Genomic DNA, 18,813 nt, shown 5'->3' on the forward strand with positions numbered 1-18,813 from the left:
TTTATATTCTGAAAAAAAAATCTAAATTGTCTTAGTATGCCACAGAGTGCAAACTAGAGAATGATTTATTTCCCCATCCCCTCAGGAACTCAATGTCTCCATCCTGTCCCCGCAAATTTTGTCGCTGTCTCTACCCCATTCCTGTAAGCTCTGCTTTAACTGCACAAGCCTTGAACACTTATGATTTTAAAGTGTTTGAGGCTTGTGCAGATGAGGATAAAGCTTGCAGGAATGGGGCAAGGAAAAGAAATCTCCAGGACGGGAAAATGCGGTCCTGCGGGGATGGGGAAAAGTTTGTCCCCGTGTCATTCTCTAGTGTCTAGTTAGTGCAAACTACACAACTGGAAACAGGTGTATATTCTGAATGCAATATGACTATACTCCAGCAGGTGGCACAAAAAGGTCTTCATTTTGCTTAGTTGTTCTTCAGCAGGTACCTGTAACAGATAAGTTTAGTTTGTTTGATTGATTGTGATTTTATTAACCGTCTTTATGAAGAGATTCACCCAAGGGGTGTACAGAAAGTAAAGTTTAACATAAAACTTACAATTTTGTTAACAGTATAACAATAGTAAAATGACCAGCTGTAAACAGCTCAATATGTCATGAAAACTCTACGTAAATTAAATCAGGTGATCTTAATATTAACTCAAATTAACTTATCACCTTAAACTTTTTTACTAAATATAACTTCTTAAATAAATAAATAAATGTGTGTATATGGAAAGCTCAGACCCAACAACCAGCCTCTAGTGATCAACACGGAGCAGGTTGTTAATGAGACCATCACAGCTGATCATCATCTCATACAGCCATAGATCTTAAACACTAAATTATCAGCCTGTACTTATCTTAAGCGGTGGTGATGCTGGGATCTGTCCCACAACCGCTCGGTCTTATAACATTGTAACCAAAATTCTAACGCTGTCTCATATTTCCCTCGACCCCCTCCCCCCCCCCCCCCAACTTGAGTTTCACGAATTGGAGCTTCTTCAGGAGGGAACACTGCAACAAACATAAAAACCAAATAAACTGAAACAAAACCCACAATGTGAACTAACTAAACTAATAATTATACACACTATCATAAATACACTTAACATCATTCGTACTGCTAATATAATTCTTAACCAGCTCACCTGTTCATGGGACTCCCGCCCGAACTAACTGCTAGCTCTATTCCTGCATTTTGGTTACAATGTTATAGGACTGGAGCGGTTGTGGGACAGGTCCCAGCATCACCACCGCTTAAGATGAGTACAGGCTGATAATTTAGTGTTTAAGATCTATGGCTGTATGAGATGATGATCAACTGTTATTGTCTCATTAATAACCTACTCCGTATTGGTTGTTGGGTCTGAGCTTTTCCCATATACACTTATTTATTTAAGAAGTTATATTTAGTAAATTTTAAGGTGATAAGTTAATTTGAGTCAGCTATCAACATGAACAGGGTCGGTTTTACTCATGTTGGGGCCCCTGGAAGAATTTAAGGAGGGGGCCCTTCTACCTGCCCATCTTGCAATTTCCCCATCCACCTTTAAATGACTTCTTCACACCCAAAACACAAACAGACCTTCACCAAATACAAAACAATGGATCACAAATTAGAAATAGAAATATGAATACAAAACTGAACTGGAAACCCCAAAAGGTTAAACTCTGCAAATACTTCATTTTGTACTGAACACAATCAGTGGCATAACCATGAGAGGGGGGCTGGGCCTCTCACTTTAGCTTAGGCCTCCTCATAATGAACATCTCCCTTGCTGTAGCTGGTGGGGATCCCCAAGCCTCACTGGCTGATGACCACCTCCTCAGGCCCAGTTCTATAGCTGGCAGCAGTATTACAGAGATGCTGCTGCTGCCTTGCCTTCCCTCCCCCCCCCCCTCTTCACTTGACTTTCATACACTTGGCTCATGTTACTTCTGGTCCTGCTTCAGACTGACTGGAGACCGTGGCTGCGGCTGGGCGACAGGAAGGAGGTATGCGCACAGCAGTTACTGCATCATTTTCAGCAAAGTGTCCCCTGAAGAAGGCATCTTCTAAAAGCTGAAACTGGGATCCTTGTTGGGACTTATTGTTTTGAATAAAGACTTATTTTGGTTGTTTAAGACATTCCCCTTGTTTTTACTTGTTTTGTTTGTATCCTAAAATGAGGGGTTCTTCTCCTTTGCCTGCTTACTGAATACAATACAAAAATATTTGTGATGCACATATCCCAAAGCTAACATATTCCAGTTAATAAATTTTTTAAAACCCACTTTTTTCTACCATGTGGTCTGGACATTTTGCTTTTCCGTCATCTTGATCCAAGTTTCTCTGTCTGCTTTTTGTCTAGCTTCTAATTCTCTTTCCAGTGACTGCTGTTCATTTTTTCTCTTCTCCCTTGTTTCATTCCCTCACTATGCCTGTCTTCAACATATTGATTCCCCCCCCCTTTTCAGTTTTCCTCCCCTTTTTTGCTTTTCTGCCTCTGTCCACTCAGATTTCACTCTCACCCTTCTCCTTTTCAAATTTTCAGCTACCTATCAATTTTCCATTTCCCCTCACTCCCTAGCTATCCAGTTTCCCATCTCACTCCTTTCCCAGCCTCCTATTTCCTTCTATCCCCCATTACCAAATTTCTACCACTGTACTCACTGTTCTACACTGTACCACTTGCCATCTCCCTTTTGACCTCTTCCACATGGCTCACTGTTTCCAGAATCCCCCTCCTCTCCATTCTCAGGCTATATCTCTGACCCTTTCTGTCCATCCTCTAGCATCTTTTTATTCAACCTCTCTTTCCTCCTGCCCTCCCATGGGTTCAAAATCGCTTTGAATTTATGATATTGCGATACATCAAAATTTTAATAAAACTAGAAACTAGATCTCATTCTCCATGGTCCCATTTTGCTCCTTTTCTTTTGCTCTTCCCGCCCCCTTGATGCTGAACAATGGGTGGAAGGAAAAAAAGAGATGCTGCATCTATTTCTCCCTTCCACCCCCAGACCTAACATTTCTGTCTCTCTCCCTCCCTTCCATCCCCAGGCACACCATCTCTCCCTTTCTTTTTCCAACTACCCTACTCTCCCATCCCATATTTATCCCGACCTTTGCACCCCCCCCCCAAGGTCCACAATCTTTTCCCTTCCCAAGGGTCCCCCTTCAAGTATCTATTTCCCCCTTCCTCCACGTGACCCTATGTCCAACTTCTTTCCCTTTTTCTTTTTTCCCTTCAGATCATTGCCTCTGTTATCAACCCCATAAGCTCTTACCCTTCCCCTCCCCCCCAGTCTGGCACTTTTTAACCCCTTTCTGCTTAAAAAACAACCTCAAACAGCTGGCCTAAGGGGCTTCTTCAGCTTGACATTCTATTTGTGCCAGTCCAATGTTATCTGCAACTTTGGTCTGGTTGAGCAATCCATTTTGTTGTAGGGGCCTGCAGTGATTCAGAAGCTCTGCCTGTGGCTCCCCTCCCTACTTTCCTTTTGCCATGGTCTGTCCCCAATGACGCAACTTTCGGTTTCTGCCAGGGTGGACCACGGCAGAAGGAAAGCAGGGATGGGAGCCGCAGGCAGCACATCAGAATCGCTGCCATGGCTGGCGGTCTACAACAAAAATCGTCTACATGGGCAGAGCAAAAAGTAATATTAGGAGATTACAAACAATCCAAAATACTGCAATCAAAATGCTGGGCTTTAAGAAGAAATTTCACAGGGTAGCACTTTTATACCTAAAATTTCACTAGTTGCCTATTTATTATAGGGTACAATTTAAAACTCTTAACTTTGGTTCATCAGGTTCTGCATCATCAACAACCTGAATATTTATATTCGTTAATACCTTACTCTCGCAGGAGAACATTAAGATCAAGACTTGTACTCCCTTCAGCAAAGAGGGCCAAATGGGAACCTACAAGAAATAAAGCCTTTTATTTCATAGGTTCCCAATTATAGAATCATCTACCGCAGCACATTAGATTAGAAGTAGCTACACAGGCATTTAAAACCAGACTTAAGACCTTCTATTTTGAGGAGTCATTTGAGAATGACACGACATGCCTTTATTAGAAATTATCCAGATTTATTGAAAGAATTCAGTTCAGTGGCCTGATTCCTGGAGAGTATAATTGATAGGTGACATTTGGATCAGGGTTTTTAAAAAAAACAAAACAAAAAAAACACTTTGATGATATATGTATCCTATCTCTTGATTTCCTATCTTTAATGGAGTTCCTTTCATAAATTATTTGTATTGTAAACCGCTTAGGTCTGTCATATGCTAAAGCGGTATAACAAGTTTTAATAAAACAAAGAAAAATAGATTTGTCAGAGAGACAGAAGGGCAACATCAGACTGGCACAGATAGAAGGAAGAAGACAAGCCGGTCCACAGCCCCCCCCCCCCCCCCCTGAGCTTTGAGGCCCAGGGCAGTTGCCCTGTTTGTCCTCCCCCACCCCGAAGGCTGGCCCTGAACATGAATCCAATGAATGAGGTCAATTCAAAGTCATTAAATTGCAACTTAATAAATAGGACTACCATGAAATAGCAAAGATATAATACAAAGTCAGCATAATAAGAGTACTTATGCAACACAGAGATCAGGGGAAGGTGGGAAGGGGTAAAACGCAGACCTTACGGACCTCGTGGATCTAAAACCGCACGTCCTTAAAAAATCTGAGGTCCGTGTCTGTGCCACTTGTAGTTATTTTCTGGCTCTGACAGACCTCGGTGACAATTTAGCGCCGACGGATCCGTCTCAGCATAGGGAGGGAAAAGTATTAGGATCCGTCGTCGCTAAAATGTCACCGAGATCTGTCAGAGCCGGTTCATAGACAGTAACGCGGAAGACAAAGGCGCGCGCCGAAAAAAAAGACTTTTTAGGGGCTGCGATGGGGGTTTTTGTTGGGGAGCCCCCCCCCCACTTTACTTAATACAGATCGCGGCGGTGTTGTGGGGGGTTTGGGGGGTTGTAACCCCCCACATTTTAGTGAAAACATAACTTTTTCCCTAAAAACAGGGAAAAAGTTAAGTTTTCAGTAAAATGTGGAGGGTTACAACCCCCCACAACGCGGCGTGATCTGTATAAAGTAAAGTTTCCCCCCACACTCCCCGTCGTAGCCCCTAAAAACAGTCTTTTTCTTCGGCGCGCACCTCCACGCTGTGCTCAGTTGTCTGCTCGCGCCTTTGTCCCGGCGCACTTTTGACCTGACACCGTCAGAGCCAGAGACTAGTGCTGGAGCGGCTCTAAAACGAATCCTTTAAACCGGTTTCCTGCAGCCCCAGTAAATTAAAAAATCTGAGGTCCGCGGCTCTGACAGACCTCGATGGCATTGTAGCGCTGACGGATCCTAATACTTTTCCCTCCCTAAACTGAGACGGATCCGTCAGCACTAAATTGTCACCGAGGTCTGTCAGAGCCAGAAACTAACTACAAGTGGCATGGGCACAGACCTGGGAAGGGGTAAAACGCGGACCTGACGGACCTCGCGGATCTAAACCCGTACGGCCTTAAAAATCTGAGGTCCGTGTCCATACCGCTTGTAGTTTCTGTCGCTGACAGACCTTGATGAGATTTTAGCGCTGACGGATCCGTCTCAGCATAGGGAGGGAAAAGTATTAGGATCCGTCAGCGCTAAAATGTCACCGAGGTCTGTCAGAGCCAGAGACTAGTGCTGGAGCGGCTCTAAAACGAATCCTTTAAACAGCAGCCCCAGTACATTTAAATATCTGAGGTCCGCGGCTCTGACAGACCTCGATGACATTGTAGCGCTGACGGATCCTAATACTTTTCCCTCCCTATGCTGAGACGGATCCGTCGGCGCTGTCACCGAGGTCTGTCAGAGCCAGAAATTAACTACAAGTGGCACGGATCTCAGATTTTTAAGGACGTGCAGGTTTAGGTCCGTCATGTCCGTGTTTTACCCCTTCCCGGGGAAGGTTTCTGCGGTAGAGAGAACCGCTGTCTCTGCTGCATCTCCTCACCTGCTTGCAGTCAGTAGAGTCGTCTGGGCAGGTGCTTCTCTCCCCCTTTTTTTTTCCACAAAGATTTCCTGAGCTGCTCATCGGTGTTGGGGGGGGGGGGAGAGAGACTCCCCCCGTCCAAGAGACCTACTAACCCAGCATGGATCTGTTAGTAGGAGGAAGGGGGTGTCAACTGCTCTGACGCGGAAACTGGCTTTTAATCCAGTAGGGATGGATGGAGGGACGGCGTTCCCGCTGAAAAGAGCGAAAACCAGGGGCTCTGCAATGTAAGCCCCGCTTGGACTCCTTAGCGCGCTCTGGATACCATGTGCACTTTCTTTCTCTTTTTTGTGGCTTTCCAGATCCGGATTTTTTTTTTTTCTTTTCTTTTCTCTCTCTCTCTCTCTCTCTCTCGGTGGTGTTATGCGGGCTTTCCTTTTTTTAAATATCTTTCCTTGCTCCCTTTGAAGTCCCCCCCCCCTCTCCCTTTTTAGTTGGTTTCGCCGCGATCTTTTCTTTCGCGCTATGGCGTTCACTTTCGCCGCTTTTTGCTACATGCTCTCTCTGGTTCTCTGTGCGGCTCTCATCTTCTTCGCTATCTGGCATGTGAGTATCCCACGTCTGGGGAGGGAGAGAAAAACCAAACTAGAAAACTTCGATTAAGTAAAAAAAAAGAAGAAGAAGAAGAAGCTTGCTTCCAAACCCCTCAAACGGGCAACCTTAAAAGATTTGCCCCCTGTTTTACGAAGCCCTTTAAATCTAGCGCGCCTTCGTAAAACAGGCCCTTCACCCTTATGTCTATCTTGCATGGTGTTTCCACTGGAACCTTTAGCCATTTTCTGTTTTTACAGCAAAGCCAAAGAGTTTGTTTTCTAGCATCTGCTACTACTGTTCTTTCCCCTTTTAACTAGCTTTATTTTATTTTTGGAAACTGACGTCGGAGACCCTTGAACCAGGTGTGCTGAAGCTTCTCTTTTTTTTTTTTTAGCACTCCTGTCCTGGCCCCTGGTTGCCTCAGAATTTGGCTCAGAATATTATAGTAATAAAGTTGTTTAGTATTATCACTTATTGTTAGAAAGGGGGGGGGGGGTATAGTTATATTTCTATATACTATTTATATGAAATGGTGTATTTTCGGTAAGAACTTGCTATTTTTAATCAAATGTATTACACTGTTGTAATGAATAAAATAAAATAATAATAATAATTTGGTGGGCTAGTGCCAGGGCAGATATAAATAACTCTGCCACACAGTACAGTTTTGTTTTCTTGTGGATGCTGTAGAGAGCTCCTGGATAATCTTTGGCAATAGTATGATAGAGACTTACAAGATCATGAAGGGCATAGAGAGGGACAGAAAGAGAGAGAGAAATATATATAGAGAGAGAAAGAAAGAAAGAGAGCAAGAGAAAGGGAAAGAGACAAAAATAGAGAGAGATACATAGAGAAAGATTGGAGAAAGTGGGACTCTTTTCCCTGGAGAAGAGGAGACTTAGAGGGGATATGATAGAGACTTACAAGATCATAAAGGGCTAGAGAGAGTAGAGAGAGACAGAAAGAGAGAGAGAAATGGAGACAGAGAGAAATAGAGAGAGAGAGATAGAAAGAAAGAGAGAGAGAAATGGAGACAGAGAGAGAGAGAGATAGAAAGAGAGCAAGAGAAAGGGAGAGAGACAGAAATAGAGATATATTGGAGAAAGTGGGACTCTTTTCCCTGGAGAAGAGGAGACTTAGAGGGGATATGATAGAGACATAAGATCATAAAGGGCTAGAGAGAGTAGAGAGAGACAGAAAGAGAGAGAGAAATGGAGACAGAGAGAAATAGAGAGAGAGAGATAGAAAGAAAGAGAGAGAGAAATGGAGACAGAGAGAGAGAGAGAGAGAGATAGAAAGAGAGCAAGAGAAAGGGAAAGAGACAGAAATAGAGAGATAGATAGAGAAAGATTGGAGAAAGTGGGACTCTTTTCCCTGGAGAAGAGGAGACTTAGAGGGGATATGATAGAGACTTACAAGATCATAAAGGGCTAGAGAGAGTAGAGAGAGACAGAAAGAGAGAGAGAAATGGAGACAGAGAGAAATAGAGAGAGAGAGATAGAAAGAAAGAGAGAGAGAAATGGAGACACAGAGAGAGAGAGATAGAAAGAGAGCAAGAGAAAGGGAGAGAGACAGAAATAGAGATATATTGGAGAAAGTGGGACTCTTTTCCCTGGAGAAGAGGAGACTTAGAGGGGATATGATAGAGACTTACAAGATCATGAAGGGCATAGAGAGAGTAGAGAGGGACAGATTCTTCAAACTTTCAAATAATAAAAGAACAAGAGGGCATTCAGAAAAGTTGAAAGGGGACAGATTCATAACGAATGCTAGGAAGTTCTTCTTTACCCAACGTGTGGTAGAAACCTGGAATGCGCTTCCAGAGGGCGTAATAGGACAGAGCACGGTACTGGGGTTTAAGAAAGGATTGGACAATTTCCTGCTGGAAAAGGGGATAGAAGGGTATAGATAGGGGATTACTGCACAGGTCCTGGACCTCTTGGGCTGCCGCATGAGCGGGCTGCTGGGCACGATGGACCTCAGGTCTGACCCAGCGGAGGCATTTCTTATGTTCTTATGACAGAAATAAGTTTGATCAAAGAGAGCAGGAGGAAAACTGGACACAGGAGAGGCGTTAGAGAATGGGTTGGCTGCAGGGACTAGCTAATGAAGCCGGTCTGTATTTCTGAAGCCAAAAAAGCTGCAAAGGGAGATAGAGGCTTTCCCGTGGCTATTTATTTTATTTATGTGTTTTAAGGTGCTTGATATATCACCTAAATACACAAAGGGCTCCTTTTACAACGTCGTGCTAGCAGTTTTGACGCACTCACCAGATTAGCGCACGCTAGCCGAAAATTTACCGCCTGCTCAAAAGGAGGCAGGAGCGGCTAGCGGGTGCGGCAGTTTAGCACGTGTTATTCCGCACGTTAAGGCTTTGTAGAAGGAGCCCAAAGTGACGCTAGGTGGTTTACAAGAAATAGAGCATAACACGATGAAAGGAAATACAATTGAGAAGCAGGAAAGAAAATCAATCTGGTACAGTCAAACAAGGAAAAGAATTGAAATAGAGGACAGATTGGGGTCAGCCATCTGGAGGCAAGTTGTGTTAAGACTGAAATAACCAGGTTTAAGATGGGTTTAGAACTGGTTAAGTGATGGTGTTGTACAGATGCCGTCTGAGAGGGAGTTCCATAAGTGAGGAGATAACCTTAAAGGCAGTATGGCCACCAGGATGGTCTCGGGGCTCAAGGATCTCTCGTATGAAGAGAGAACATAAGAACATAAGAAATGCCTCTGCTGGGTCAGACCCGAGGTCCATCGTGCCCAGCAGTCCGCTCACGCGGTGGCCCAGCAGGTCCAGGACCTGTGCAGTAATCATCTATCTATACCCCTCTATCCCCTTTTCCAGCAGGAAATTGTCCAGTCCTTTCTTAGACTCCTGTACCGTAAAATTAGCGGCTCTACTCTCTCGAAGAACGTAGGGAGAGAGGAGACATGATCGAGACATTTAAGTATATCACCGGCCGTATCGAGATGGAAGAGGAGATTCTCTTTCTCAAGGGACCCTCGGCCACAAGAGGGCATCCACTCAAACTCAGGAGCGGGAAATTTCATGGCAATACCAGGAAGTATTTCTTCACCGAGAGAGTGGTTGATCCTTGGAATGAGCTCCCTGTGCAGGTAATCAAGGCCAACAGCGTGCCAGATTTTAAGAGCAAATGGGATGCCCATGTGGGATCCCTCAGAGGGTTAAGTTAAGGAGATCAGTCATTAGCAGTGGGATCTCTAGGAAAGTAGACTTGGGGGTGGGTAAGTAGTGTGGGCAGACCTGTTGGGCTATGGCCCTTATCTGCCGTCATTTTCTATGTTTCTATGCATGAGTTGGTGGTGGCAAGGTCAGAAGGTAGGCCTGCCATGAACGAACAGAAGGAATGCTTTGGGATGTAAGGAGTGATAAAAAGAAAAATTGATGCAGATGGCTCTTAAAGACTAGTCATAAAATTGTATATTTCACCCTTGTTGATACTAGCAACCAGCACCCCTTGGTCAATTAAGGCAGTGTTCTTTAACCTTTTGACACCTATGGACCGGCAGAAATAAAATAATTATTTTGTGGACTGGCACCGGTCCACGGACCGGCAGTTGAAGAACACTAGGCTAAGTCATGCCCATCTCCACCCAATCTCCGCCCCCATAATAATACTAATTGTAACACAATTTTTTCCATTCATTTTTCATATATACACACACACAATATAATCGTATTAACAACACATAATGGTTAATCACAAAATTAAATTACACAAAGCATACTGTATGCTTTTTAACATTCATTCCTACCAGAAAACAGATAACCCAATGCAAATGCAGGACCAAAAACTAAAAGTATTAATATTTACAAACAAACCCTAAGATGCAAGACTTTGCAAGCAGAGGAAAAGAAACAAATGCATTTCTTCCTGAACAGACAAATCAATCACTAAATAAAAAAAAATAAAAGCATTCCCCCTACCGTTGTTGTCTCTCTCCCTCCATGCTGTGCCTTGCCTTCTGGCCTGCCCCCTGGTGTTATCTTTGGGCTGGTCCACGGTGTGATCAACATGGCATCTTCGGGCCGGCTCCCTGAGTGCTGCATTGCACAAAGGTGTGGGCAGCGGCTCTGTGCGTGCGTCTCGCGCCTCATCTGGAAGCCTTCCTTCTGACGTTGCGATGTCAGAGAGAAGGCTTCCGGTTCAGGCGCAGGATACATGTAGGAGCCTTTTCCCACAGCTTTGTGCACTGCAGCACTCAGGGAGCCGGCCCGAAGATGCCATGTTGATCGCATCGTGGACCGGTGGTTGAAGAACACTGAATAAGGGACATAAGTTATGGAGAAGTTCCATTTCTGTGGACTAGAAACAAGACCTGTAATAAATGGAGCTGTTAAGAGGTTTACCTGTATTGCTGTCAATGCTTTGTAGGAAGTAAAGAAGGGACATAAATGTTTTGATTTCAGTAAAGCTTTTAATGGCTCAAATTGTGGGAGTAATTTTATACAACATAGTATCTAATATAATAAAACGGTAAGCTGCGCATGCGCACTCCCACTTCGTGCGTCTGTTTTCCGTGAGATGTAGGGCACCTCAGGTAGGAGTGCGCATGCGCGCGAATCTCTCTGGCTGGTCATCGGCGTCTTCTTCGCTCCTCTCCCCGGCACACCCGAACCCCCGTTCAGCCTCCCATCCGACCCTCCCTTCGGCTCCCTTAGTCCCCCGCCCTGCGGTCCCGACAAACGTCCTTACTCCACCAGGGGCCGCAGCACTCTAAACACGCTGCTTCGCAAATCAGGCCAGTAGAAGGCCGCGAAGCAGCGTGTTTAGAGTGCTGCGGCCCCTGCTGGAGTAAGGACGTTTGTCGGGGCCGCGGGAAAGGGGCGGCAAGGGACTAAGGGAACAGAGGGTTGAAATATAGCCACTGATTTTCTTTAAATGGTGAGAACAGGACCGGATTATAGGGGCAGCTTTGGGGGAGTGGTGTGCTGCGAGGCAGACAGCTTTGCTTGGGGGGGGGAAGAAAGAAGGGGGGCTACGGAGACAAACTGGAGAGGGAGAGGGAAAGGGGGCTGCTTTGGTGGAGGGGTGTGCTGGGAGGCAGACAGCTTTGCTTGGGGAGGGGAAGACAGAAGGGGGGCCTCGGAGACACAGTCAGGGAGGAACTGGAGGCCGAGAGGGAAAGGAGGCTGCTTTGAGGGGAGGGGGGGTGTTGGGAGGCAGACAGCTTTGTTTGGGGGAGGGGAGACAGAAGGGGGGCCACAGAGAGACAGTCGGGGAGGAATTGGAGGGGGTGAGGGAAAGGGGGCTGCTTTCTAGCACCCGTTAATGTAACGGGTTTTAACACTAGTTATGTAATAATGCACTATACTCAGTTTCACCAATTATTTATTACTTAAAGAAGCAAAATAATAATAATAAAAAAACATAGAATATAAACATCCCATATGGCAAATGTTCTGAAAATCAACCTAACCACATTTGGTACTGTACAATAATTTTCTGCAAAGCCCACAATCTATGAAGCAAAGCACAGATTTACCCTCAGAAATAGAGCCGAGGGTTGGAGGAGAGCAAAGATGATCAATTCTTTCCTCAGAAAATAAGGTACTGAAAATGAAACTCATTAAATTGATGAAGTTTGCTTTCACTCTCTGTCTCCACCCAAAATAATTCTAAAAAGAAATCCATGTCCAGAAGTGTGTCCTTTGAATAGATTGAGTGAAATGGCCATCGAGGGATAGGAAGAATCAATAAACCCTAATTAGAGCAATTTACGCGGCATTCAGCAGTATAACATAGTGTTCTTTTCCAGGCTCAGGTGATCCCTAGTCATAGGATAACGGAGTTTTAATATGAAAAAGATGAGTGAGAAAAACAGTGAAATATGTTAAGAAGACAGGGGAGGCAAGGGATGATTGCTAAAGCTGGAAAATCAAAGTTTGCCTTCGAGGAGAACTAGTGTTGAGCAGGGGTGTCAAAAGTCCCTCCTCGAGGGTCGCAATCCAGTCGGGTTTTCAGGATTTCCCCAGTGAATATGCATGAGATCTATTTTCATGCATTGCTTTCATTGTTTGCTAATAGATCTCATGCATAGTTGGTTGAGGTGTTTGGAAAGATCATGTTTCTATGTTTTTCTATGTGTATGTTATGAATTAGTAAATGAAGAATTGATTGTGATGATAATAAATTATAAAAATAATTGAATTGTGAATGTTAGGATAATTATTTAAAATATTTATGCTAGATGTATAGCTCTCTTTTTTGTATAGTGATGCATATTCATTGGGGAAATCCTGAAAACCTGACTGGATTGTGGCCCTCGAGGAGGGACTTTGACACCCCTGGTGTAGAGGTTGAAATACTGCTGGGCATAGAGAAACACATTTGTTGTGTGGCAGGCAATAAAATTAATTGGTTTGATAAGAGTACATATGCATATGATAGTGACATATGTGTCATCGAAAATCTTTGTATTTTAGGGTCTGGTGTGGTAGCAAGTGGCAAATGCTATGTGCAGCTAGGCGGGGGGTGGAGTTGAATTTCTGGACAAGGTTCCTGCCTCCCAACATGAGGTTATCCAGTTGGCTTTTGAGGATCTCCCCAATGAATATGCATTGAAAGCAGCGCATGCACATAGATCGCATGCATATTCATTGGGGAGATCCTGAAAACCCGACTGGATTGCGGCCAAGGAGGGACTTTGAGACCCCTGCTCTATGTCATGTCTGTCTTTCCAAGTTAGATTGTAAGCTCTTCTGAGCAGGGACCGTCTATTAAATGTCAAAAAGTACAGCACAAACAAAAATCAAAAACAACTGCAGGCTATGTACAAGATGCAGGCACTGTTTATTTCAAACTATAATGGTATATACAACCTTATTACCAACCAAGGGACCCGACACGGTCCGTGTTTCTGACAACACACTTTCCTCAGGGGTCCATGGTGGATAAGGTTTTGTAACAAACAGCATTAAAAGGAACAAAGAAAGTGCCCAGAAAAGTGCAGTACTGGATTGTGGAAAATCGTTGCGATCACGGTAGAAAAAAAAAGTACAGCGCTACATAAACCATTCAGCACTATATAAGTGATAAATAGTAGTAGTAGTAGTAGTGGGCCCCCAGATTCCATTGCAGAGCACTAGTGTAAACTTGCATTGGTGCATTGAAATATGAGCATACCCACTTACAACAGGCTGATGGCAGGTATAAATAGGCATGCCTAAGTGCACCAAGCAATGAGCGCATGTGTGATTGGAAGACGTGCCCATGTCCCTCCTATACTCCGCCCATGTATGCACCCCTCCCCTTGCAGCTGCACACTTTACTTAGGGGTCTTTTTACTACGGCGCGCTAGTGGATTTAGCACGCGCTAAATGCTAAAGCGTCCATTATATTCTATGGATGCATTAACATTTAGTGCACTCTAATATTTAGTGCACACTAAATCGGCCAGCGCGCCTTAGTAAAAGAGGGGGTTAATTTCTTCTGCATGTGCTCAGTGCATGTAAGCGCAGGTGTGCGTTATAGAATCGCCCCTCATGTTTTTGACACGCAATTATCTCAATTCCCAGGTAGCATTAATTTTATTCCTTGCACGGGAGTGCAGATAGGCCAGAGGCGTTTTGGTGTATCAGCTATAAGCTTTATAAAATTACAAAGCTCGGCGTCGTACAGAAAACACCTGGAGACGGTCATGCTATGTTAGAAATATTCTTTATTGCTAGATTTCAAACTAATGACATCCATAAATGTAGGACAAGAAATATCAATTAATGAAAATAAGTGAAACATATAACAAAGTCCAGCCCACTTCCATTAGAAGGATAATAATGTATATACGAGAGTCTTGCAAAGAATTTCAAGGGGGGAGAAATCCCTTCAACCTACAGACCCTAATTCTAGTGAACCATTAAACCCTCCTACCAATCTACTAAGTTCAGGCAGAGGCATGATCAATAAGAAATTTTACCAACTGGTTTTCTTTGCCTGCATTTTCTCCTTAGTGTCTTTGTGAAGTGGAACGCTTCTATACACCTATGATTGACTGTCTTTGGCAACTATGAGGAATAGTAACTTACCGCATAATTTGATATAATACTGAAGAGTTTGGGCTCCTTTTACTAAGGTGTGCTAGCGTATTTAGCGTGTGCTACACGGCTAGAACTAACACCAGCTCAATGCTGGCGTTAAGGTGCTATTCCGCGCGTTAAAGCCCTAACGCAACTTAGTAAAAAGAGCCCTTAGTGACAAATTATGGTGGAGTTTTTTTTTGTCAGAGACGGATGACTGTGCTAGCTCTACTGCAGGACTTCATGTATTGAAAATAAGGAGCAAAACATTTTTCTGAGGTCTCTCTTTCTCCACTTATTTTTTGGTTTTGTGCTATGTAGCTATCTTATATGCCAGTGTTCAAGTTTCAAGTTTAAGTTTATTATGGATTCAGTGGCGTACCTAGCATATGTGACACCCGGGGCCCATCATTTTTTGACCACCCCCCCCGGTGACAGGTCAAAAGCGCGCAACGTCAAAGGTGCGACGACAACGGAAAAAGTGCAGGTGCAAAAAAGATTTTTTAAAAGTCCAATTTCATAACATACAAAAATAAGCCATTCAATTGTAATCAATTACAAAAACATATCCATAGCGAGTTCGACTCCCTCAAAACGAGTCGTGTTTCGACAAATCTCTTTTTCAAGAGGAAGAAAGACGCAGGAAAGGAGAGGAAACTGACTTAATCACGAACAGCGCCCGATATAACCCCATCCTCCGGCAACGAATTCTAGAGCTTAACTGTTCTTGAGTGAAAAAATATTTCCTCCTATTCATTGTAATGCCATTTACTGATGAATGTGCGCAGCTGCCAAAATTCCGCAAACACCATGTTAGTCTGCGTAACACTGGTGGCAATGTACACTGGAGCATTTTCCCGCGATAATAAGATGGGGCAAAAATGTATTGCCATTCAGGAAATTGCTTAAAACACATTTCTTTGTTAAAGCATTTGGTTGAAGTAAAATCTTTGATAGATGGATGATGGTGAATTAAGACCTTTGCAGAATAGGAAGATCAAATTTAAGAGGATAACTTTACCGATTGTGTTCACTTTGATAGTTGACTATGATTTTATTATTATGTATGTTTTATTGTGAACCGCTTAGGTTTTTTAAAAAGTGGATTATAAATAAATTAAATAAATAAGGTATGTATGCTGTCTTTATAAAATAACCCCCAAATAGGTGGCTACATAGAGTCTCTACCTAGCCATCCTGTTATAAAATTAAGGGCTCCTTTTACTAAGCTATGCTAGCGGTTTTAGTGCACGCCTAGTGGCAGGGCCGGATTTTCCTATAGGCTAACTAGGCTTCAGCCTAGGGCCTCAAGATCAAGAGGGGCCTACATTCAAATTGTTAGCAAAATGAAAATTACACTATTCTAAAAACAGTGAACACTAAAACACTGAACCGAAAATAAGGAGAAATTCTACGCTTCGGGATCGGAACCGGCTCCGGCCGCAACGGGGCGCCGACTCGGCTTCTCCCTTTCTTTTTCTCGCCCTGGGAGGAGGATCGGGGAGGGAAAGGCGTCAGTCCGGAAACAGCTGGGCAAAGCCCAGCCCCATGGGGAGAGAGGCAAAACGTGCATCCGTCAGGACAGGGCGGCCCAGACTGGCATCGGGGGTGGGTGGGGTGGGGGGTTTCAGTGGAAGGGGGATGGGAGGCAAGCGGGCATCGGAGGGGGGGTGTGGTGAGGAAGGACGCACTGGGGGCACTATGGACATAGGAAGGGGCAATGTGTTATGTTTGATTAGTTATTGTTACAAGTACTATATATGGTGCTGAGAATAAATGTCCAAATAAGTGTTCTCGACTTTTTTTTATTTATTATCCATGTCACATTTTTTATAAAGGTTAGTACCATTAACAACATGTTTCATTTAACATATTGATATATATCACAGTAATGATGCATTTTATTATCTCTCATGTAATTTACAAACTTAAAAATGGGAGGTGAAAGGGCCTCATAAGTGGAATAGCCTAGGGCCTCTTTTCATCTAAATCCGGCCCTGCCTAGTGGTCCCACGTGTTACATGCTAACATCTCCATAGAGCTGGCGTTAGTATTTTCCACATAGCGCGGGGGTGAGCGCGCGCTAAAAACGCTAGCGCAGCATAGTAAAAGGAGCCCCAACTGTTATAAAAAAGCTGCATTTGGTTTTTGTTTTTTTTTAAATCACCGGCATCAGAGCTAATACTGCTGTGGTTGGCGATAAAAAAGCCTAACACAGCTTCATAAAATGGGGCCTTAATTACCCTCCACAGGTGGAAGTCATGCATTCTGTCTCTAATGGCTGATGTATATTATATTATCTCATCCTACAATATCATTACTGTAGGGTTTTTTTTAAATTTTATTAGCAAATATTGTAGGATGAGATAATATAATATACTATATGTAGCTCCCCGTTCTTTGGAAAGTCTAATGGCAGTTTTCACATGTGGGCACTAGAGCATTTAACATTTCTTTTGTAGATAATCGCCTTTGATGAACTAAGGACAGACTTCAAGAGCCCGATTGATCAATGCAATCCAGCTCATGCGGTAAGTTAGTTTCATAGTGTCAATATGAACCACCCTTTTTTTTTAGCCTGGAATTTTACAATTTTAATTATAAAACTGTATAAAGAGTAGAACACAATAGGGCTCATAATCGAAACGGAAATACGTCTATAAATTGGCCTAAATCAGCACTTGGACCATCAGTAAGACAAGTCGTCCAAGTGCCGATAATCGAACCGGGTTTTAGACGTATCTCAAAACGACTTGGGCCTCTTCAGTGCTGCTGTACACCCAGAGCTAAAAGGGGCATTTTAGGAGGAGTGGTGAGGGCGGGATTTGGACGTAGCAACTTAGGCGACTGAAAACCAGGTCTAAGTTCCCAGAAGGTATCAAAAGTGACCAGGTAACCACTGTAGAGACGTGGTACAGACCCCCACACCATGCCCCAGTGATCACTGACCCCCCTCCGCCATAAAAATCATAATAAAAACTGTACATACCTGCCTCCAGAACATCAGCACCTGGCATAGGAAAGCCTAGTAGAGCAGCACAGAGGTAGCTTAAGTAGTCTTGGGCTATTGGGTTTGTAGACAGGTGGGTCTAGTAGGTTTTGGGGGAGGTCATGGTGACCTATAAGGGAGTTGTGGTGAGATGTTTAAATGGCACCCTTTTTGTGAAGTTCGCAGCAGTGCCCTGTAAGGAACGCCACTACTGTGTTGCCATGTCTGGGTGGCCAGTCCATCACTTTGCTGGCCCTTCCCACGCCCAAAAGGTCTTGTTCTAGGCGTTTTTGACTTGGACAAATTTTTGGATGAGAATGGGGTATAAAGATATACGACTTAGCGGTCTGGCCGATCAAACTGCTGGACGTATAATTAGATGATTTTGATTAAAAAATATATTTTGGACGTATTTTTCGGGATTGGACTTTAGACACTGCCAACTTTGGGCGACTAGCGACTTAGGCCCAAAATGGACTTAGACATTTCTTTTGATTATGCCCCTCTAAATGTCTAAACAATTCAGAAAATTAGCATATCACAAAAAAAGCTACCAGATCATTCGAAATACATGTCTATAATGCACTGAAGAAAGAGCTCCAGCTGTTGAAGTCAGCTGTTGTGTAAGAACGGATTAGATCTGATAAACTGTATTAACAAATGTCTTTAAACTGATGAAATCTAAGCAAGTGTCTAAAATGCTATTTTTATGCATTCTTTGTGAAAGAACACATTATGGCATTGCAGTCTTGCCATGTGGGTGTGCATGCAGCAGTGGAGGAGCAGCTTAATGGTTTGTGCAGTAGGCTGATAACCAGGGGAACTGGGTTCAATTCCCACTGTGGCTCTTTCTGACTCTGGGCAAGTCACTTAACTCTCCATGGTCCCAGGTACAAAAACAAGTAGTGAGCCCAGTAGGGACAGAAAAAGCACCTGCATAGAATATGTTAAACCACTTTGGTTATATGACAGAAAGGTGGTATATCAAATTCAAGACCCTTGATCTCTTTATCCATCTGCATCCACATACTAAACAGTAAGGTGGATGGATCACCAATGTTTACTGGAAAACCTAAAGTGAATTGTAGTGTCTTGCCGTGAATATATCACAATCCTGCACTTAGCTTTACTACAGAAACTGGAGACGTTTAAATGCCTAAGTGGCATAAATACGCATGAGTCGAGTCTCTTTCATTTGAAAGGAAGCTCTGAAATGAGAGGGCATAGGATGAAGTTAAGA

General features: G+C 43.6%; 1 protein-coding gene across 2 annotated transcripts in view; it reads left to right on the top strand.

Annotated features, from left to right (window-relative positions):
• The first annotated feature begins 6,380 nt into the window (after positions 1–6,380).
• CNIH3 (cornichon family AMPA receptor auxiliary protein 3) overlaps positions 6,381–18,813 on the top strand; it is a 61,274-nt gene continuing 48,841 nt past the window's right edge. The window contains exons 1-2 of one of the 2 annotated variants that reach the window (XM_033938140.1): positions 6,381–6,555; positions 17,047–17,115. In XM_033938140.1, the coding sequence (XP_033794031.1) occupies positions 6,475–6,555; positions 17,047–17,115 (150 nt within the window). In that variant the 5' untranslated portion in view covers positions 6,381–6,474. The remainder of the gene's footprint in view (positions 6,556–17,046; positions 17,116–18,813) is intronic. The other variant, XM_033938138.1, reaches the window with a different exon arrangement.

Source organism: Geotrypetes seraphini, chromosome 3, assembly GCF_902459505.1.
Source record: "Geotrypetes seraphini chromosome 3, aGeoSer1.1, whole genome shotgun sequence".
NCBI lineage: Eukaryota > Metazoa > Chordata > Amphibia > Gymnophiona > Dermophiidae > Geotrypetes > Geotrypetes seraphini.